Source organism: Hylobates moloch, unplaced genomic scaffold (genome assembly GCF_009828535.3).
Source record: "Hylobates moloch isolate HMO894 unplaced genomic scaffold, HMol_V3 SCAFFOLD_3, whole genome shotgun sequence".
In the NCBI taxonomy this organism is placed as follows: Eukaryota; Metazoa; Chordata; class Mammalia; order Primates; family Hylobatidae; genus Hylobates; species Hylobates moloch.
In genome coordinates, this window is record NW_026652278.1 from 67,074,254 (window position 1) to 67,096,845 (window position 22,592).

General features: G+C 52.3%; 2 protein-coding genes across 4 annotated transcripts in view; both read left to right on the forward strand.

Annotated features, from left to right (window-relative positions):
* The window catches only part of CDH23 (cadherin related 23), a 76,565-nt gene that overhangs the window by 36,075 nt on the left and 17,898 nt on the right, over nt 1-22,592 (forward strand). For 2 of the 3 annotated variants that reach the window (XM_032139378.2, XM_032139374.2), the window contains exons 5-12: nt 2,447-2,668; nt 2,956-3,075; nt 4,051-4,231; nt 9,063-9,196; nt 9,648-9,857; nt 10,388-10,495; nt 13,695-13,797; nt 21,839-21,955. In XM_032139378.2, the coding sequence (XP_031995269.2) occupies nt 2,447-2,668; nt 2,956-3,075; nt 4,051-4,231; nt 9,063-9,196; nt 9,648-9,857; nt 10,388-10,495; nt 13,695-13,797; nt 21,839-21,955 (1,195 nt within the window). Of the gene's footprint in view, nt 1-2,446; nt 2,669-2,955; nt 3,076-4,050; nt 4,232-9,062; nt 9,197-9,647; nt 9,858-10,387; nt 10,496-13,694; nt 13,798-20,748; nt 20,815-21,838; nt 21,956-22,592 lie in introns of those variants that run through there. The other variant, XM_032139377.2, reaches the window with a different exon arrangement.
* LOC131383076 (cadherin-23-like) lies at nt 14,765-18,672 on the forward strand. Its single transcript, XM_058436325.1, has 3 exons — nt 14,765-15,168; nt 15,886-16,089; nt 17,919-18,672. Exons 1-3 carry the CDS (start codon nt 14,784-14,786, stop codon nt 18,668-18,670), a joined length of 1,341 nt encoding a protein of 446 aa, XP_058292308.1. The 5' UTR covers nt 14,765-14,783; the 3' UTR covers nt 18,671-18,672.

Here is a 22,592-nt window from a genome sequence, read left to right on the forward strand (position 1 = left end):
AAGGGAGGTCCCTTAAGGGCAAGATCCTAGAGCACCACGCCATCTCAACCCTTCCTGGACTGGCTTTGCTCAGGACACCCTTAAAACCAGACTTCCTCTGCCCCAGGGCCTAGCAGCTGGGGAGGGCCTGGAATTAGAGAAAGGGGAGCAATTGCCCTGCCAACCCCTTCCCTAGGGGGCTAGAGCTGCTGAGCTGGGCCCAGTTCCCTCCCCCTTTTCACTTCCTTTCTCCCTACGACACTGCCCACCACTGAGCCTCCTGGGGTTACATAAGGGTGAGACACAGGCATTGCCCAAGGACCATGGTCCAGAAACCTCAAGCACTGTTTCCTCAACACCAGGGCAGGACAGGAAGGGCTCAGCTGAGAGGGCCTTTGAAGCACTGACTTTCTCCTCCCTCCAGAGACCAGAGGAAGTCAAACCCACCTTCCCTCCCCAAGCCCAGACCTGGTCTCAGAGCAGGAGGGGCTCCAAGGCCCAACTCTGTTCAAACTCTCCACTCCCAGCCCCTGCAGACTGCACACTCCATCATGTGTTTGTGCTTGTTTTCATTAAAAATAGTGGTGAAGGCCCCAAATATTCAAATAAAGATGACTGTCAAGGAAAGCCACTGTGTCCGTCTTGTGGCTCTGCAGGGCCTGGAGGCAGCTGTGAGTACTCGCTACTGGTGAGGGGCCCAGCCTTGAGCCCTCCTGAGTCCCCTTACCTGCCGGCAAGAATACAAGAGCACCACATTGCAGGAAAGGGGCTGAATTCCAGCCTCCCTGTTGGGGAGGGGATGCTGACATTTCCCACTTTCCCAAACTCACCTCCCAAACTCCCTGAGCTAGAAACAACTTTAGAAATCAAGCCAAGTCCTTTATTAAACAGACAGAAAAGGTCCAGAGAGAGGATGTGACCTGCCCAAGGCCACACAGCTCCTTTTCAAGGCGCCAACCCTACCTGCTTTGGAAACCGTTTCAGCAAACACCCGATGCCCTCCACCCCCAAGATCCAGAGCTGCATCTCAGAGGAATCATTGCCTCCTCAGGGGCAGTGACAGCCTTCTTGGGTCCAGATCCCCTGCCCATCTGTCCATCCTTCCATTGGTAGCTCCAGAGCCAGCAAGTCCCAAGGAAAAAACCATATGCAAATTGCCTACATTGAGTTGTCTGTACCACCTGCTTTCTGTTCTCTGGCCTGGCAATGGCCTAGTCACATTCTCTCTACCCAGACACCTTTGCAGTGATTAACATCTTATTATTTTATATTAGTCACTCATTATGGTTTGTATTAGTTAGGGTCCTGGCAGGAAACAGATGGCACACTCAGAAAGGGTTCAACTGAAGAGAGTTTAATACAGGGACTGTTTAGGAAGGCTGGTGAAGCACCCAGAGACTAGCATCAACCACAGGAAGCCACTACCACTCACGTGTCCAAAGGGAAAGAAGAGGAAGTGATGTTCTGGAGCCCAGTGAAAGCTGGTGCTATGAAAGGGGCACCCCTGTCCCCAAGCAGGAGAAACACAGCCATGGGCAGAACCGCAGTGAGGAATGGAGGGAGTGTGGAAGAAACACCCCCACCTCTTTCTCCCCGCTGCTTTCATCTTTGGCCAGGGCCTCCCACTGGCCATGCCCAGCAGGAAGCTGGATAGCAAGGGAGCCAGGGTAAGGCAGTCAGTCCACAAGGGACATCTTCCCAGGTGGAGAAAGGCAGGGAGCGGGAGCAAGAACAATTTCTAGTTGATTCTTGAGTGTTGATTGCTGAGTTCTGATTAGCTGAATATTACTTGTGGTCCAATCGACTCAAGCATTGGCAGAGATGGCTGATCACAGGAGAGTATGTTGTAGAAGCTGTTCTTGCAATGAAGTTATGTTCTGTAAGTCGTATTTTTCACAGGTCAACAAGTTCTGCCCACGAAATTGCCACAAACCCAATGTCCTCCTTCTGGAAATGCTGAAAATACGTATTTCTTTCACTTATATATACAATAGATGAAGCTTAAATATGGCATTGGGCCAAGTGCCTCACATTCTTGCCTCTTGTAGTCTGGCAGGACACCTAGGCTTAATAAGACACAGGCCCTGGTAAAGCTCTGAGCTGGGGTGACTACCAGGGTTCATCCCATATGCCAATCTTAATCACTAGACCACTGTGCTAACAAGGATCCCAAGTTTGCATCTGGCCTCAGCAGTTCTGTGATTGATTAGTGATGTCTGCTGGGGTTGCAGACATAGGAGTGGTGGTGGCAGTGCCATCTTGGACAGAGCAGTTACCTTGCTTGGCTTTTGGTGGAGTTTTTGAGCTTTCTTTCTCTACCAGCCTGTGACCTACCCCCTGCTTTCTTCTCCCTTGCCCTTTCTGTTTGAGTCACATGGAGTGAGTTCAGCCCAGGAGAACAGCCATCTGGATCCACCTCAGTCCCTCTGGCCACCTGACCAAGGACATGACCCACTCTTTTCCACAGGCCACCACGCACGTGTATGTGACCATTGTGGATGAGAATGATAACGCGCCCGTGTTCCAGCAGCCCCACTATGAGGTACTGCTGGATGAGGGCCCAGACACGCTCAACACCAGCCTCATCACCATCCAGGCACTGGACCTGGATGAGGGTCCCAACGGCACAGTCACCTATGCCATCGTTGCAGGCAACATCATCAACACCTTCCGCATCGACAGACACATGGTCAGCAGCTGATGGCAGGATCAGGACTAGGGGCGAAACCTCTCCAGGGATTGGCGAGTAGTTCAGTGACACTGTAGGGGGATGGAGCAAAGATGCAGTCTAGGGGAAACTGTGGGGGCACTCAGTGTGGGAGGATGAAAAGTTTGGTGGAGTGGAGCCTGAGCTAGGGGGTAGCAGTGGTTCCCCATCACGGCTCCAATGTCAGGGCCTACTTCCCAAATTGGTCAGAGGGTGCTGCGGACCTACCACCCCTAGATCCATCCTTGTCCCTTCCATGTGTCCCCCAGGGTGTCATCAATGCTGCCAAAGAGCTGGACTACGAGATCAGCCACGGCCGCTACACCCTGATCGTCACTGCCACAGACCAGTGCCCCATCTTATCCCACCGCCTCACCTCTACCACCACGGTGGGTGCATGGGACACAGCCCCAACTTGGGCTTGGAGGTTGGGAAAGGACAGGACCCAGAAAGCTCCGATGCGGGAAGGGGTTAGGGGAAGATTGTCCAAGGGAAATGCCTAAATCCAAGACCCCTGTCCTAATCTCAGCAACTCACTCAAACTTGCTGTGTGACTTTAAGGAGGTCACTGAACTTCCCTGTGTGGCTATATCTGTCAGACAGGTGACAATATCTGCCCTCCTCTCCTTCATGGGAAAACCATGAACTCTGGGTTTCAAGTCCTTGCTCTTCCACTTTCTAGCTGTGTGACCCTGAGCAAGTTGCTTAACCTCCCTGCTTCCATTTCCTCATCTGTGAAAGGAGGACAATACAAACTATGTTTTAAGGAGTGAGAGGAGCAAATGAAACCACGTAAGACAACCATAGTGCAGTAACAAATAGAAGTTTACAGCAGTACTATTATTATTATTTTTTGAGACAAGTTTTCACTCTATCATCCAGGCTGGAGTGTAGTGGCTTGATCACAGCTCACTGCAGACTCAACCTCCTGGACTCAAGAGCAATCCTCCCACCTCAGCCTCCCAAATAGCTAGGACTACAGGCGTGCACCACCACGCCCAGCTAATGTATTACTATTTTATTTTTTGTAGAGGTGGGGTCTTGCTATATTGCCCAGGCTGGCTCTGCCTCAGCCACCCAAAGTGCTGAGATTACAAGTGTGAACCACTGTGTCTGGCCAATAGCATTTTTATTAATATGATGACTGTGCCCATAAAAGGCTTTGGCAATAATGATAACTCATCCACATGCATAGCTTAAAAGCCCCACCCATATCCAACATCCCATATGATTCCTCCATGGGCCTCATGAGGCAGAATTATCAGGTCAATTTCACAGAGGAAGGAACTGAGGCCCAGCGAGTGGTGGGCCCAGCACAAAGCTGGCTGGGGTGAAGCCCTGGCTAAGCTTTTCCACCATCTCAGGTGCTTGTGAATGTGAATGACATCAACGACAACATGCCTACCTTCCCCCGGAACTATGAGGGACCATTTGAAGTCACCGAGGGCCAGCCGGGGCCCAGAGTGTGGACCTTCCTGGCCCATGACCGAGATTCAGGACCCAACGGGCAGGTGGAGTACAGCATCGTGGACGGAGACCCTCTGGGTGAGTGGGGCTTGGGGCATGCCACCCACAGGGTCTCACCTGCACACCTGCTCAGGGGAGGATAAGAAGGGAGGTCTCAAGGCATTTGGCCCCAGCATTGTGTGATTTTGTCCTCTCTGGGCCTCAGTTTCCCCATCTATGACAATGACGGAAATAATCTTCTCCCACCTCTTCTTCCCAGAGATGTGGCGAGAACACCCTACAATCTGGGAACAAGGGCTGTTGGTCTTGGAGGGACGCAGACCCTTTTAAGAACACAATGAAAAAATGCCCTGTTGCATACCCAGAGGAAGGGCCCCAGGGCAAATGAGGAAAGCACATCCTTACAGTGCATGCAGAACACAGCCCCCGCCCTCAGGACCCCAAACCCACACACTAAGGGAGCGCCTGGCTTGCTCTGCACATCTCATGGTCACCCATTCACAGCCCTCTCCTTGGATGAAGAGCAGAGTTTGCCTTGGCCTTGAGGGCAACTTCCCAAGTCCATTTTCACTCATTACTATAGAGTGGGAATCCCAGACCCAAAGGGGCCAGCTAGGGTCAGGCAAGGAGCCTTCGTGGGAGATGGTGTAGGAAAGAATCAGGAGCAGTGGGGACCGCGCAGCCACAACTCAGCTCCTGCCAGTAGTAGCTGTCTCCAGATCCCAGCCTGGGAGTGCCTGAGCCCATTTTGAAAAGAAAAGCAGAAATCCAAATCTTTGTGAAACATCCTGATTTTTTAATTGATCGTGCAGTAAATATTTCTTGAGTACCTCCAGTGTGCCGGCCATGTACCAAGAGCTGGGGATACCAAACAGACACAAATCCCTGCCCCATAGAACATACATTCCAGTTGGAGGACACGGGCAATGAACCAACTGACTAAATAGATGACTTAGTATACTGGGAGGGCTGTGGAGAAAAATAAAACCAAGCCGGAGGATGGGGAATGCCAGGGTGAAGGCGGAAATTGTAGGTTGGCAAACACCTGAAGGAGGGCAAAGGTGAGTCAAGTGACATCTGGGGAAGAGCATTCCAGGCAGAGGAAACAGCAAGTGGAAAGGCCCTGAGGTTAGGGCATGCCTGGGATGTTCACAGAGAAGCAAAAAAGCCTGCAGCTGAGGGAAAGTTGAGCAAAGGGAAGCATAGGAAGAAATGAGACCAGAGAGGTAATGGGGCCAGATGTTGTTGGGCCTTGAGGGCCATCATGAGGGCTTGGCTTTTGCTCTGAAGTGGGAACCCTAAGAGGGCTTTAAGCAGAGGAGAGACATTATTTGACTTAGGTTTCAGCAGGGCCACTCCAGTTCCTGTGCTCAGAACAGACTGTAGGGGTGAAGGAACAGAAGCAGGGAAGTCAGGTGGGAGCCTGCTGCAATCACTCAGGCTAGAATGAGGTAGCCGGGACAGGGTTGTGGCATCAGAGGTGGAAAGAGGTGGCCACCTCTGGTGTAATTCAGAGGTGGAGCCAGTAGGATGTGCTAACTGATTGGCTGTGGGATGTGAGAGAAAGTCAAGGTTTTGGCGTGAGCAACATGAAAGATGATAGCGTTGCCATTGACGGAGGGCTGCAGCAGGAGGTCATGGAGGAAAAGGAGGGTCGGTTCGAGATGTCAGGTAGGGGTTGCGTATACAAGCCAAGAGTTCAGGAGAGAGGTCTGGGCTGGAGATGGGTATTTGGGAGCTGTCAGCATAGAGGTATTTAAATCCAGGAAACAAAGAGCGGTGCGAAGATTCAACAGAGAACCCAAGGCTCGCTTGCAATTAAGAGGCTGGAGGCAAAAACAACAACCTATTTATGGAGGGCCCAAGTGAGAGAATGAGAGCCCCTGCTGGCCAGAGCTTATGGTGGGTCCCTCTGTTCGGACATGCTACCCTTGCGGGTCCCAAAGTCTCCTCTCTGGCCAAGCACTAGGCCTTCCTCTTTGGAAACCAGCAGAGCAAGGGCCTTTCTCTTCTGCTGTTTTCACAAACACAGAGATTTTGTAATTTTATGGGAGTCCCTGGAGCACAGGAGGATGCCGGCACCTGGTGGAGAGGCAGGTGCTGGGCGAGCAGCTGAAGCCCCTCTCCATGAGGGGCCTGCTCTGCATCCCAGCCTCAAGGCACAGAGCACACACCTGTGCCCCAGCACAATGCAGACCTCCATGCCATGGCCTTTAAGTCGCAAGCAAAACTTCCCGGGTTCAATCCACACGTGATTAGGATGAGCCTTAGGAATTTGGGACCTTGTGAGGGAGTCCTGGCAGACTAAGAGGCAGGCTCCCAAAGGAGCGAGAGACGCCTAGGAGTTTCCTAAGGCTGACCTGGGTGGGAGGCTTCCTCCCCTAAGGAAGGGAGAGTAGACATTTAGAGCCCAAAGATAACTTTGGGGTCACTGAGCTCCACCCACATCTCAGAAATGATCAATGAAGATCCAGAGAGGTGAGGAAGGCCTGATGGTGCTGCTGACATGGGTCACGACATCCATTTCCCACATCTCCTCCCACCTCGGGGCTCATGCTGGTCACTGAAGGGTTGACAGATGCTACAGTCAGCGCCACTGTCTGGGGAGAGCTGGTTTCACAGTGCACCACTACATGGAGGGACGTGCCTGGGACCCCAGCTTAAAGGTCGCCTTCCCAACACTGCAGCCTGAGGCTGGAAGGCTGCTTTCTATAGGGAGACAGATGCCAGATTTCTCAGCATTTACCAGCCCCACTGAGCCCTGAGGAGGAGCTGTGTGCTCAAAGAAGAGCTGGGAGACAGGCCACATGCACTTGAGCCTCTCCCGCCAGCCCCTGCCTTCTCAGCTGCCCTTTCTGGTCACGCCCATTCCTTGGACCCCTTTCCTACATCCTCATCCTCTCTGAAAGCTCCCCGTTCTTTCAGAGGCCTGCCTGGGCTCCCTTTCGGGACCAGCACATACAAGGTGGGCCAGGCTTTGTTCAGTACCAGCACAACCCCACGGTGGCATCTCTCTATTAGCCCATTTTTCAGATGAGAACATCAAGGCAAGGCTCATTAACATGCCCAAGGGCACACAGGCATGAAGTTCAGATGCAGACCTAGATATGATTGGATCGAAAGCCTATGCTTTTAACCTCCTGAGTCCAGGAGTTGTGGAGGGATGGGGAAGTCTGGCCCCAGAGCAAGCTGCCAAGGAGGAGAATTTGCACAGGGGAACTAGGCTGGCCCAGCCCCCAGCCCCTCGGGCCTGCCTCCCTGAGCCTTCAAGGGACTGGTGCTGGTGTCTCCTCCTGGCTTTGGAAGGAGAGCAAGAGGCCCTCTGCCTGCATATGGCCAGGGCTTGAGACAGGGCTGGGAAACACCTAGAAAGGGAATCCCCAGTTCTTTGGAGGCCTTGGGGTGTCAGGCTCAGGAAATCCTGCTTTAAGCAGCTTCCGCCCCCCAGGCAGGGTGAAGCCCATGGGACGGGAAGAGCCTGGGAGCGGAAGGGCTGGTGGGAAATCCCAGCTGCAGGTGGGACTGAGAGGGGCTGTTTTTGTACATCAGAGTGTTAGGAGCTGGGGACAGGGAATTGCGATGTAGGATGTGAAGAGGCAGGCAGAGAAAACTGTGGGGGAGCCTGGGCCCCTGTCCTTGCCGTGCCCTGTGAGCTGTGTGCTTCATGCTGTCTGTCCCAGAGCAAGTCAGTGCCCCACTCTGGGCCCTTTCCCCTAAGTGTTCAAAGGGAAAGTGAAGGAGGTAACTAACCTTCTCTCCGTTCCATTTCCTGGGGGAATGCGGAGAGGTGGCCTCTCTTCTGCAGGCTCTCCCAGGTCCCTAGCTCACATCCCCTCAACTTTCTTCCTGCCAGAGACACAGCCCCCACCATTCTTGCCTCTCCAGCTGGGCTCGCACTTGCTCGCTGGTTTCCTTCCCCCTGTCTCTTCGCTCCACCCTCCGTGTTCTCACCCCCTCCCCCCGGTCAGCTCTGAGTGGTGCTGTCTGGAAAGAACACAAGTCCTGTGCGAGGCAATGGGTTAAGACCCAGAGCGCTGGGTTTGAATCCTGGTCTGTCATTCACTTGCTGCGGTAGTGCAGACAAGTGGTAACCCTTCCCTGGGCTCCCAGTTCATTTTCCAAAGGACCCAAGAGACTGGATGGTCTCTGGGCTGCCTTCCAGGTCAGCATCTGAGAATCTGAGGTTCTTGCTCTGGACTCTCAGACATCGGGCCCTGCAGCCCAGCCAAGAAAAGGACTCTAGGGCCACAGGGCCAGTGGGGCTCCTCAGAAACGTCAGGGAAAGGAAATCAGGGTCACCACAGGCGTAGGGAACCCACTCTGCGTTCCAACTATAGCTCAATATGGGGACTGGATAGAGGGCAGTGGGGGCTTCCCTGCCCCTCATCCGTCCCCTTCTGCCTGCCTGGTGCCTGCGCATTCACCATTAGCAAAGCATTGCTTTGTGGTCAGCTCTGCCCTTCCCAATATCCTTGGATATTGATAGCCATGGCATGTGGGATGGATCGTACATTGCAAAGCGCCTGATGCCTTCATTGATCGAGAGTGCTTTGACAGCGGGTGCTAGTGTAGCAAGAAGCCCCCACTTTTTTAACATAACCATCTTACCCAGGTCAGTCTCTGGCCTGCCTGTGGCCCAGGGAAGGAGGCTGCTTGGTCTGGCACACGAGGGCATGAGTGGCCCGCGTCCACCTGCACCCCTGGTGGTGATCTGTTACCACTTACCTGCACATCCCAGCCCTTGCAGGTCCCATGAGGATCTGAAGCTGGGGTCACTGGAGGACCCAGGCCCCAGCTGTCCCCCACCTCTGACGAATGAGGCTTGCTAGAGGAAGCAGGAGGAGTCTGGGGGTCTCCGCAGCTCCTGTCAATGCCTGACTAACTTGGGCCTCTCCTGGGTGGCACCCAGGAGAGTTTGTGATCTCTCCTGTGGAGGGGGTGCTGAGGGTCCGGAAGGACGTGGAGCTGGACCGGGAGACTATCGCCTTCTACAACCTGACCATCTGTGCCCGTGACCGGGGGATGCCCCCACTCAGCTCCACAGTGAGTCTGGGGGCCCCACCCACTGGCTTCACCTCGCTGCCCCTGTACTTGCCACAAAGATTCTTGTAAACATTGTTACCTTTGTGCCAAGAGAGGCCACAGGCTGCCCTGGAGCCGGCCAGGCCTGCCCCTGGGGCCCTTAACAGAACTCTCACTGCATCCAGCACCTCTCTGGGGAGGCAGCCTTTCAGCGCCCCTCTGCACCCAACCCCTGCCCCATCTCTGCCCCTCCTCTGCCTCTGCCTTTCCTGATTCCCTCATCATCCTCTTTTCATCTTCTTGCCTTTTTAATGTTCTTTTTCTTCTTTCTTCCTCTCCCCATTTCTCTTTCTTCTCCATGATCAACTGCACCCCGCCTCCCTCCACGCCGCCTTTGGCGAACCTCCTCCTTGGTTGCCATGCGCAACATCCCTTGCTCTTCCTCCCCTCTCTCCTCCTCTGACTGGCACAGATGCTGGTGGGGATCCGGGTGCTGGACATCAACGACAACGACCCTGTGCTGCTGAACCTGCCCATGAACATCACCATCAGCGAGAACAGCCCTGTGTCCAGCTTTGTCGCCCACGTCCTGGCCAGTGACGCTGACAGCGGCTGCAATGCACGCCTCACCTTCAACATCACTGCGGGCAACCGCGAGCGGGCCTTCTTCATCAATGCCACGGTAGGGCCGAGACTGACCCCAGGGAGCTTCCCAGGGTTTCCGGTGAAAAAGAGGACCCTGCCCTAGAGGCTTTTCTGCTGCCATCGTCTGGGCTCCACAGGGCTCCCGTTCCTCCACTGGGATGAGGACATCTCTGTGGGAAGCATGGAATCTTGGATTCCCCAGCGAACCATCTCTGGAGTCCACCTAGAGCCAGCCCTGAAGCTTGTCATGTGCAGAGATGGGGCCAGAGCCTGTGGGACCACTTGGTTTAATCAAGATGCACCAAAGTTCTCACTTAGCCTCTTGAGGTGTCTGTAGATGGCCAGCAACACCATGGGGTCCTCAGAGGGCCATCTCTTAGAAGCAGCAAGGTCTGGGCATGAGTGGGTCACTCTCGCCCCAGCGAGACCCTGCCGGCCCACATTTTTGGCCTTCTAGACCATCTCTTAGGCAATTTAGGGAGGCCAGGCAGAGCAGTTGGCATCTGTGGGCCAAAGTAGAAAGCAGGGAAAAGGTCTCCACGCAGCTCACCACCCTCCACATCCCAGACAGGGATCGTCACTGTGAACCGGCCCCTGGACCGCGAGCAGATCCCAGAGTACAAGCTGACCATTTCTGTGAAGGACAACCCGGAGAACCCACGCATAGCCAGGAGGGTGAGACTGGAGGGCACTGGTGGGAGTGGGGCTGGGAGCTAGAGGTGCGTGGAGAGAGAACACATCACCCCTCCTGCAGGCAGCATAGCCAGGCTTAGATACGCAGGCTTTGGAGCGAGCACGTGCTGGGTTCAAATCCCAGTTCTCCCCTTCGGTAGGTGCATGGCTTTGGCGAGTTAACTCCTCTTGGCCTCCATTTCTCTTCTGCAAAATGAAGATCACACCTACCCCAAAGTTGTGGAAAGGATGAAGGAGCCAATATATGTGAAAGCCTCAGCACAGTGCCTGGAGTATGACAAACACTCAGTGAACATCAACTATCATTGTTTCCTCCCCAAACCACTGATACCTGGACACACAGTGCATTTGTGCATGGGGCACATGGGCCTGCATTCACCCACAAGCATGCTCTGAGGTCCTGGAAGGGCTGCGTTTTCCAGGTGGCTCTCCCCTCAGAAGCCAAAGAAATGAGCTCTTGACTAAAGGGAGGTGGATGTTGCAAAGCAAACAGTTCCTTTGGGTTGGGGGTCAGCTGTGTCCTTCTAGCCCATGAATCTGTGGTAGATCCCTAGCCAGAAGCCTTCGGGCCCAGTTCATCTCAGCTCTGCCCCTGACTAGCTATGTGGCTCAGCCAAGGCACCACTCTTTCTGGGCCTCAGTTTCCCTATCGGTCTAGCCAGAGGAGATGTCAGGCTGGAGAAACTCATAAGCTACATGCCCCTCCCATGTGGTGCTCCTCTGCTTCCTACTCTTCTTTTTTTTTTTTTGAGAGAGTCTCGCTCTGTCGCCCAAGCTGGAGTGCAGTGGCGCAATGGCGATCTCAGCTCACTGCAACCTCCACCTCCCAGGTTCAAGCGATTCTTGTGCCTCAGCCTCCCAAGTAGCTAGGAGTACATGCACACACCACCATGCCCGGCTAATTTTTGTATTTTTAGCAGAGATGGGATTTCACCATGTTGGCCAGGCTTGTCTCAAACTCCTGACCTCAAGCAATCCATCTGCCTCAGCCTCCCAAAGTGCTGGGATTACAGGTGTGAGCCACGTGCCCAGCTTCTACTCCCTTATTTTTGCCCCCACTTTTTCTCTTTTCTGCTCTCATTTTTCCTCTCCTTTGCCTGGCTTCAGGAGGCCCTGGGTAAAAGCAGCATTGAGTGACAGGACTCGGTGGGCTTAGGGGCTAAGCCCCACTCTGCTGCTAACTCACCACTTGGCTCTGAATGGCCACTCCCCATCTCTGCACCTTGGTTCCCTTGTCTCTGAGGTGGTGACAGTGCACAGGGGTACTGGAGGTTCTGAGGTTTGGCAGGTGTGAAGTGAGGCACTGGCAGAGTTTGAATGAACTCCAACCAGGGCAACAGGAAGGCCTTGAGGGTCTAAGAAACAGGACTCATCTTCTCACCTGAAGTGAGATGGAACAGGGTTCAATCCCATTCGCCACACCTCCGTGAAGGAGTTAAATCCCTATTTGCCAGACTAGAAAACTGAGACCTAGACAGGGGAAACGAGGCACCCAAGATCACCCAGAATAGGGTCTTCAACCCAGGTCTTTGAACCCTGGTGTGGGCACTTTTCAGATTTGATTTTTTTTTTTTTTTTTTAGATTCAAGGAGTACAAGCACAGGTTTCTTACATGTCCATATTGTGTAGTGGTGAAGACTGGGCTTTTAGTGTACCCATCAGGTGTACCCAAAACTACGTATTAGGTCCAATGTTCACTGAACTGTGAACTCGCTGCCACTCACTGAACAGTGAACGTTGTACCTAATAAATAATTTTTCAACCCTCACCCTCTTCCCATCCTCCTACCCTTCTGAGTCTCCAGTGTGTCTTAATCCGTTCTGTATATCCGTGGTTACACATTATTTAGCTCCCACTTATAAGTGAAAATATGCAGTATTTGACTTTCTATTTCTGAGTCATTTCACTTAGGATAATGGCCTTCAGTTCCATCCATGTTGCTGCAAAAGACATGACTTCACTCTTTCTTATGGCTGAGTAGTATTCCATGGTCCATATGCCACATTTTCTTTAGCCAGCCCTCTGAGGATGGACACTTACATTGATTCCATATCTTTGCTATTGTGAATAGTGTGGCGATAAACATGTGAGTGCAAGTATCTTTTTGATATAACGGTGTATTTCCCTTTGGGCAGGTACCCAGTAGAGGGGTATTGTGGGATTGAAGGGTAATTCTGTCTTTAGTTCTTTGAGAAATCTCCATATTGCTTGCCACAGTGGCTGAAGGAATTTACATTCCCACCAGCAGTGTATGAGCATTCCCTTTTCTCTGCGTCCTCACCAGCATCTGTTGTTTTTTTCTTGTGATGGTGTCTTGCTCTCTCGCCCAGGCTGGAATGCAGTGGCACAATCTCAGCTCACTGCAACCTCTGCCTCCTGGGTTCAAGTGCTTCTCCTGTCTCAACGTCCCAAGTAGCTGCGATTACAGGTGTGAGCCATCACGCCCAGCTAATTTTTTTGTATTTTAAGTAGAGACAGGGTTTCACCATATTGGCCAGGCTGGTCTTGAACTCTTGACCTTAAGTGATCCACCCACCTCAGACTCCCAAAGTGCTGGGATTGCAGGCATGAGCCACCGTGCCCAGCATGTTGTTTTTTGGCTTTTTAATAATAGCCATTCTGGCTGGTGTGAGAGAGTATCTCACTGTGGCTTATTGCATTTCTCTGATGATTAGCAACACTGAGCATTTTTTATTTTTTATTTTTTATTTTTTTGAGATAGAGTCTTGCTCTGTCGTCCAGGCTGGAGTGCAGTGGCGTGATATCCACTCGCTGCAAGCTCTGCCTCCTGGGTTCATGCCATTCTCCTGCCTCAGCCTCCCAAGTAGCTGGGACTACAGGTGCGTGCCACCACGCCCAGCTAATTTTTTGTATTTTTAGTAAAGACGGGGTTTCACCATATTAGCCAGGATAGTCTCGATCTCCTGACCTCATGATCTGCCCACCTTGGCCTCCCAAAGTGCTGGGATTACAGGCGTGAGCCACTGCACTCGGCCACATTTTTTCATGTTTGTTGCCCCCTTGTATGTCTTCTTTTGAAAAATATGAGCTCATGTTGGTGTGGGCTTTTCTGATCATCCACCTCTGTGCCCCAATCTCCAACCTCCCAACCCTCCTCCCACCTAGGTGAGGGCACTTTGCTGAGCATGGCCTATAACCTGCGCCATTCTGCCCCTTGCAGGATTATGACCTGCTTCTGATCTTCCTTTCTGATGAGAATGACAACCACCCCCTCTTCACTAAAAGCACCTACCAGGCAGAGGTGATGGAAAACTCTCCTGCTGGTAGGTGCTGGGCCCACCTGGGAGCTCCTGCTGTTGCCAGGCACCACTGGGGCCTGGGATGCCTGAGGACCTCCCTTATGCCTGATGGCATAGCTGAACGTAGACCCCAGTGGGTGCGGGAGGGGAAGGATGGGCACAGCTCGGGGAGATGATGGGCTGGGGCTGCCGGGCCTCCTATGAGCACAAAGAGGCCACAGGTCTGGTTGGAAGAGACAGTCGTGGTCATCGTTCCCCAGGGTGGTCTGAGAGCTGCCCCACCATCCCTCAAGAAGGGCATTTAAGGTGTGAGGACTACCCAGGAGGGGAGTGGGTCCACCCCTCACTGCTCCCTCCACCCCAGGAGTGCAGGGCATCCCAGGGCCTTCTGGAAGTCCTGGGGAGCATCTATAACTAGAAGTGGGAGGTCAAGGGGTCCTGGGTAGGTCAGTGTAGCCCTCTCCCCACACACGTGCACTAACCAGCCTCACCTCCCTTCAGAGGGACAGAATCTCCTCTTTGATGTCCCCTGAGGTGGCACCTGCACTCCTCCAGTCTCCCCAGCCCCTGCTCCTCATCTCTGGCTGGGCATCCCCGCTAGGTGAATTTCATTCTTAAACCTGTCTGTGTGTATGCTCACACATGTGCCGGTGTGTGTCCATACCAAGGCATGTGCGTGGGGTTACACGTGTGCACAGACACATATAGGCACATGGGTACCCACTGATGCACTCGTGTGCAGACATGCCCACCTGCAGAGGCACACGAGTGCACAACCAGGGAATCCCAGGCCTGTGCGTGCTCCCGGGCAAGTGCCTGTGGCCACGTGAACACAGAACTTGATGCACACATGTGTGGATTTTTCTAGTCATGTATGGCCAGACCCCCAAAGGTAGAGCATTGTGTGCACACACGTGTGGACAGGCGAGACCCACACACGGGGAGGGGATGTCAGGGAGCCCCAGACCCTCCCGAGGAGCGGCCAGCCTCAAAGGCTGCTGGGAAGGCAGATGTGGCTCTGGGCAGCCGGGGCCTTGCTCACCACTCTCATGTTTTCTCCCCAGCAGGGCTTTGAGGCCGCTCCCCAGGCATCTGCGTTCAGTCTGCCAAGGCTGCCGCAGGCCCGCCCCCAGGGCCTCCCAACCCTGTCCACCTCACCTCCCTCCCCTCTCATCCATCGTCAGCCATGGCTCACCGGGACAGGGCAGGGGAGGTGGGAGGGCAGGGGGCTGGGTTGGTCTTGTGGTGACCCCTCTCCTTCTGGCCCAGGGACCCCTCTCACAGTGCTCAACGGGCCCATCCTGGCCCTGGATGCAGATCAAGACATCTACGCCGTGGTGACCTACCAGCTGCTGGGCGCCCAGAGTGGCCTCTTTGACATCAACAGCAGCACCGGTGAGGCCTCTGTGCCACCCAGCACTCCCAGCCTGACTCTGGGGTGGGGATGGCCACACTGCTGGATTGAGGGCCTCCCTTCTCAGTGCTGGACCCAGGCTGTCCATGGACACCCCATTTTTCACAGCCCAGCGTCCCCATCTTGCAGCTGGGTTATATCACCCAGTGGCCTGGCAGGGGGACCTGGGAAGAGGCTTGGAGACTATACACAGGACCTCTGTTGGTGCACAAACTCTCAGCCTAGGCCGGGAGCCCCCCAGCCCACTCCTGTCATCTCTCCATGCACAGGCCAGAAGCTCAGGCCCCTAGTCCAGCAGAAGTAACCAGAGCAACTTTCCTGTCCTCCAACCAGACCATGTCACATCAGTCTGGTCCTGGACAGGAGGCTGCTTTGGTGACAGGTGCCAACAGGAAAGCACATCTGTCAACAGAGAAGGTCAACCCTGTGCCCTGGGTCGCTCTTCCCAGGCAACAGTCTTGAAGACAGCAGAGGGCACCTGCAGAGGGGACAACCACAGGAGATGCATGAGGCCCTCCCTAAGCATGGGTGGTTGAGCCTGTGGGGAAGAAAGTCACTTTGTTACTGTCTCTGCTCCTCTTTCATCTCTGCCCCATGGTGCCCCTGTCTTTCTCTGCTCTCTCCCTGTTGGTTCTTGCCCTGTCTTCCCACCGTACCCCTTTTCTGTGTGTTCCCTGGCTGGCGGCACCGGGTGCCAGGTGTGGTGACCGTGAGGTCAGGTGTCATCATTGACCGGGAGGCATTCTCGCCACCCATCCTGGAGCTGCTGCTGCTGGCTGAGGACATCGGGCTGCTCAACAGCACAGCCCACCTGCTCATCACCATCCTGGATGACAATGACAACCGGCCCATCTTCAGCCCTGCCACCCTCACTGTCCATCTGCTAGAGAACTGCCCACCTGGTAAGCAGAGGACAGGCCCCAGCACCCCACAACCAGGGGCTGGTTGGTGGTCACAGGGCACTGGAGCTTCAGGTTGGACACGGAGTTTGCCTCCAGTGGGGAGAAAGATGGGCAGCAGGATGAGTGGAGAACACGCTGGAGAGGGAGTCAGGAGCCCGGCCCCCCCTTCCCTCCTCTGAGCTTCCGTATCTTGCCTGCAAAACAAGATTCTTCTTTCCTTTCTTTCTCTTTTTTTTCTTTTTTCTTTTTTTTTGAGACAGAGTTTCGCTCTTGTTGCCCAGGCTGGAGTGCAATGGCACAATCTCGGCTCACTGCAACCTCAGCCTCCCAGGTTCAAGCGATTCTCCTGCCTCAGCCTCCCGAGTAGCTGGGATTACAGGCGCCACCACCACACTCAGCTAATTTTTGTGTTTTTAGTAGAGACAGGGTTTCACCCTGTTGGCCAGGCTGGTCGCAAACTCCTGACTTCAGGTGATCCACTCGCCTTGGCCACCCAAAGTGCTGGGATTACAGGTGTGAGCCACCGCGCCTGGCCTACAAGATTCTTAAGTATCCTCCATCTGAATTCCCAGATGGAAAGACTGACTATTTTAAAGTCAAAATAGGAGCAACATGATTCCCATCAAAATCAAAATATAACTTCTGGAAAAATAAGAAAATTTTGCAAAACATAAGTATAATAAGCCAGGTTTGGCTTACCAGATTTTATAACATATTATAAAGCTACAGTATTTAAGGCCATGCAGTATGGGCACAAGACTCCAGGAAAAAGTAGCCCAGAAACAGATACTGGTAAATTAAAGAATAAAATATGATGTGATAAAGGAAGCAGTGAAGCCAATGGGGAAGCTACTTATTCAGTGTGCAAAAAACCTATTTAATCTAATCTAATCAATTAGATCTGATTATTATAATCTGTATGTAATCTAATATAATAATAATCTAATATTTAGTGTAGATTCTCTCCCGTGTCGGATACCAAAATAAAAACCAAAAGAAAATATTAAAAAGTAGAAAACACTAAACAATAAATGAAGAAAATTTAGGTGAATAACTCATTTCTGGATAAGAAGGTTCTAAGCATAAAAGAAACAAAAGAATTTAAAAGGAAAAATATTAAATTTCTATGCATGCTAATTTAAACCTTGTTACATCAAATAGTTATAGCCAATATTGAGAGGCAAACAACAAACAGAAAAGTATATTTGTCTTGGTCCAGGCGAGGTGGCTCACACCTATAATCCCAGCACTTTGGGAGACTGAGGCAGGTGGATCACTTGAGGTCTGGAGTTCCAGACCAGCCTGACCAGCATGGCAAAACCCTGTCTCTACTAAAAATACAAAAAATTAGCCAGGCATGGTGGTGGGTGCCTGTAATCTCAGCCATTCAGGAGTCTGCTGCATGAGAATCGCTTGAACCTGGGAGGCGGAGGTTGCAGTAAGCTGAGATCACACCACTGCACTCCAGCCTAGGTGACAGTGTGAGACTCCATCTCAAAAAAAAAAAAAATATATATATACATATGTCTCAAGTTGTCATAATTATATGACTTGTATAATTGACAGAAAAATGGGCAAAAGACAAAAGCAGACCATTGCAGAAGATACAACTAATTATTACATTATAAAATACTGTTTAATCAAAGAATATAAAATAAAATAATATGTTATTTTCCTATAAAATTGCAAGTATGAAAAAGGTATAAAAGAAAATGCTGTCAAGGCTGTCATGAAAAGGGGCCTCTTGTACGTCACCAACAAATGTGTCTTGGTAGATCTTTCTGGAAGAGGCCACTGTGCGCAGCTACTCCCTTTTCCCTCTCCAACAGGATTCTCAGTCCTTCAAGTCACAGCCACAGATGAGGACAGTGGCCTCAATGGGGAGCTGGTCTACCGAATAGAAGCTGGGGCTCAGGACCGCTTCCTCATTCATCCGGTCACCGGGGTCATCCGTGTTGGCAATGCTACCATCGACAGAGAGGAGCAGGAGTCCTACAGGCTAACGGTGGTGGCCACCGACCGGGGCACCGTTCCTCTCTCGGGCACAGCCATCGTCACCATGTTGATCGATGACATCAATGACTCCCGCCCCGAGTTCCTCAACCCCATCCAGACAGTGAGCGTGCTGGAGTCAGCTGAGCCAGGCACTGTCATTGCCAATATCACAGCCATTGACCGCGACCTCAACCCAAAGCTAGAGTACCACATCGTTGGCATTGTGGCCAAGGATGACACTGATTGCCTGGTGCCCGACCAGGAGGACGCCTTTGCTGTGAATATCAACACAGGTACAAGGGGCTGCACCCCTCCCACCTCCCTCCTAGCTCCAAGTCCTGTCTCCTTGCTCCCTGCTTCCCCCTTCTTTCTCCTTCTTTCTCTTTCTTTGCTGCTCCCTTGCTACTCTCTTCTCTCCCTCTCCCCTGGAGGGAAACCAGAACCGTCCTTCTCTTTTCCATCTCTCCCCTTGCTCCTTCTTTCTCTGCTTCCTCATCCTCCCTTGAGCAGCTCCTCTGGCCTTCCTGATTCCCTCGCCCTACCAGTATATGACAGCACCTATCTCACCACATCATCCCAGCATTAAATATGATCACATTTTCATGTGTTGGCAATTTTAGAGGAAAGTAATAACTTGTTTGTTCTTTTGTTTTTTGTTTTTGTTTTGGCTTTTTTTTGAGATGGAATTTCACTCTTGTCGCCTAGGCTGGAGTGCAATGGTGCGATCTCAGCTCACTGCAACCCCTGCCTCCCGGGTTCAAGTGATTCTCCTGCCTCAGCCTCCCGAGTAGCTGAGATTACAGACATGTGCCACCACACCCAGCTAATTTTTGTATTTTTAGTAGAGACATGGTTTCACCATGTTGGCCAGGCTGGTCTTGATCATCCTGACCTCAGGTGATCCACCTGCCTCGGCCTCCCAAAGTGCTGGAATTACAGGCGTTGAGTCACCGCACCCAGCCGTGATACCTTGTTTAACATGCATTTCTTTACTAACTAGGTGACTGAACACCTTCCTCATAAATGTGCTGGCCATTTAAATCCTCTGCAAGTTGCATGCGATCAGTGATTTTCTTACACTATCACAAAACCAAGAGAACCATGGCTTATCTTTCACAATGTATGTAGCTTATTGTAATGCTGATGGTTTTATCATTTTCCCAAAAGTTCAGTGTTTTCGTCCTTTAAGGAGTTAGGAAAGGGACATGGAGCTGATAGGTGTACTTCTTGGAAAGCCCGGAGGAATTATAGAAAAATCAACATGGCTGTGACAATGCACTAAAACAGCAGTAAGATATCAGTTTTTCACACATGATTAGCGGACATTAGGATGCTGGACAATGTTGATATTGGTGACCTTGTGGGGACATGGAAACCCTCATGCACTGCTGTAGGAGTTGTGACTGATTCCACTGTCTGGATAGCAATCCAGCATAAGGTACACTTGTACCACCATTACCCAGTATATGTTCCAGAGAAAGTCTCAGGGCGTTAATGAAACTGTCTGAGGATGCTCACGGCAGTGTTATTGGTGATGGTGGAGTTGGGGCCATGCAGGTATCCATTTCTGGGAGACTGAAGAGTAAAATATCATGGGGTGCGCATCATGGGGGTACGAGCCAGCAGTGCCAGCAGTGAGAAGCAATAAATTAGACACACACAGAGCAATGTAGATGGATCTTAATAATAAGTATTTACTGAAAAGGATAAGAAATGGGATGAGATATATGCCACAGCACCATTTCCATAAATGTAAAATACATACAAAATAATACATTATTTTCAGAAATACTTTTATTAACAAAAAATATACTTCGATACATTACAATGACTGCCTGAGGGGAGAAGGGAAGGAGAGAGGAGTATGGAAATGAAAGGGAGTAGACGCACACATAAAACGAGAGGTGCCAGTGGTCACAGTGCAGCGAGCCAAATCGCATGATAAACTCAATCTGCATTTGAGGCCCAAAGGGAAACAGAAGAAGGAAAAAAACCATGAGCACTAGGAGAATTTAGATAGAACCAGCTACATCCCAGGTTAGCAAAATTCCTGGCTGCATGGGTTGGTCAGTACCATGGAGAGCTGCTCCACGTCCCTGCTCAACTTGAGGCTCTGCTCAATCCCCTACTGCTTTTCTCTTTCCTGTTCCCCCTTCCTCCAACTGACTCTCTTCTCTATTTTTCTTTCCAGTGTCTTCTCTGCCCCCTTCTCCTCAGCCCTCCACTCCTCCCTTGCCCACTTTGCTACCTTTTCTTCTTGCCAGAGCCTCAGCCCCTGAGCTCACCACTCCAAATGGGCTTCCACTTGCTCCCCTGTTTTCCTTCCCAGTGCCTCTTCCCCTCCCCACTCCCTATTTCCACCCCTCCCTCCCTCCTCCCACCCCGTCAGCTCTGACTCCCCACCATGGTCCCTGCCCTGCTCTGCTCCATCCCTACTGCACCCTGAACTAACTGATGTTAACCCTCTTCTCTCTTCCTCACGGCTGGCAGGCCCACAGGTTTGAGCTCTGTTTCTCTGTCACTTCCCACCTCATCTCTTCTCTGCCTCACCCCATTGCCTTCCTCCATGCCCACCGCACCCCCACCACCCTTCCTGTCCTGTGGGGCCCGGGCCAAGGCCGTGGCCCAGCCTTTGCAGACTGAATGCAGCCGCCCTCTCCCCATCCTCGCTCCCCAGCCTGGGGGACAGGGAGCGAGAGTAGGAAGAGGAGGAGGAGGAGGCGGCCCAGGGTAAGTGACTGCCCCATGGCTGGGGACCCACAGAAGACAGAAGCCCAGCAGGGGGATCTGCCAAGGGGGAAGGGAATCTCAGAGACCCCCGTACCTGAGAGGGAGAGGAGGTCTCACTCTGGGATGAAGCTAATGGGAGGAGAAGCCACCAGGCCCTCTAACAGGCAGGAACAAGAAAGGTCCCAAGAAAGCCAGCACTGAGGTCAGCCAAACTAGGTCTGTCCAGTCCCAGCCCATGCTTCTGGGGGGTTCCTCTCTGATTTGGGGAGCAGGCAGGGACTCTGGGAGGCAGTGGGTAGAACAGAAGGAAACCCCTTGCTAGGACTGCCATGGAACCAATGCTCCTGTCCCACAATCAGCCCATGTCACTCCCTATTTAGTCAAGACAAAGGAATGGGCCTGAAGTATCCAGACAGCCCCACCACTGTCCCCTCCAGGGAACCCCTCAGGGCTTTTCAGCTACCATGACTTTCCTTTAAACTTGCTCTCCCTAGAATCTAAGCATTTTTTAAATGGTGATAAAATACACATAATGAAATTTACCATTTTAGCCACTTTTTAATTGTAGAGTGCAGTAGTGTTAAGTACATTCTCATTATTAGGGAATACAGCAGTTTTTAAACAAGCAGTCACATAGCTTCTGTGTGCCAGGCACTGTTCTACGTACTTTACAAATGGAAACTCATTTTGTTTTTCTAATCCTCAGAATAGTAGGGGATTGAGAAAAGGATGGGTTGACAGTCGGTAGTGTAATTATCTAGTTTTACAAATGCAGACATAGAGGTGCAGAGAGGTGACATAACTTCCCCAACATCACCCAGCTAGTAAGCATTATGGGAGGGGCAGAGCCACGTGCCCCAAGCTTATGAGGAGGCTGTGGGCCCACCCCAGCCGCAAGTCCCAGAATCCACTGGGGACTGTCATTCTCTGTGGGGATTGGGAGGGTTTGGCCAGGAGCACCCCTGGGAAGGGAAGATTTTAGGGGGTTCTTCTCAGGCTGAACCTGGCCTGGTCTGGTCCACAGGATCTGTAATGGTGAAGTCCCCCATGAACCGGGAGCTGGTTGCCACCTATGAGGTCACTCTCTCAGTGATTGACAATGCCAGCGACCTACCAGAGCTCTCTGTCAGTGTGCCAAATGGTAAGATTCCCTGCAGACATCTCTCATTGGTCACTCAGAGCCAATCAGGGCAGGGGCCAGGTGGGGAATAGGCACTGGTCTGTCCCCAGGGAGGGAGCAACAAGACCCAGTTGCTCTGGGGGCCAGGAGTCAGGCAACACAAGAGGCATGGAAGGTGGCAGCCACCGTGAGGCCCAGGGTGGTGATGGCTACATAGAGCTCAGCAGTGGAGGATCCAGAAGCTCAGAATTGCGTGTGATCTGACCCCCCAGGCTCAGAGTAGGAAGGAGGCTTGGTAGAGCCTGGAACAGATTGAGAAAAAATGGTTTGACAGAGGCTTAGGTTCAGCCAGCAGAACTGGTAACCAGGGTGTAGGTAGGATGTGAGATGGGAACCCCATGATCTTATAGGAAGCCACAGGGTTAGCACAGAGGAAGCAAAGAATGAGAGGAGGTAACCTGAGGCCACAGACACTGCTTTGGGGGTGCAGGCACTTACGGTGGAGAACAGAGGGGCCCAGTGTTATCTTCTGCCAACTGGGCCCAGGCCACCCTGCCTGCAGCCTGAGGCGTGGGCTGGGAGGGGGCTGCCAGAGGGGTGGATTTTGTGTGGGCAGAGTGAGAGTTGAGTGGGGGAAGTGGGGATGGGGTGGCCTCAA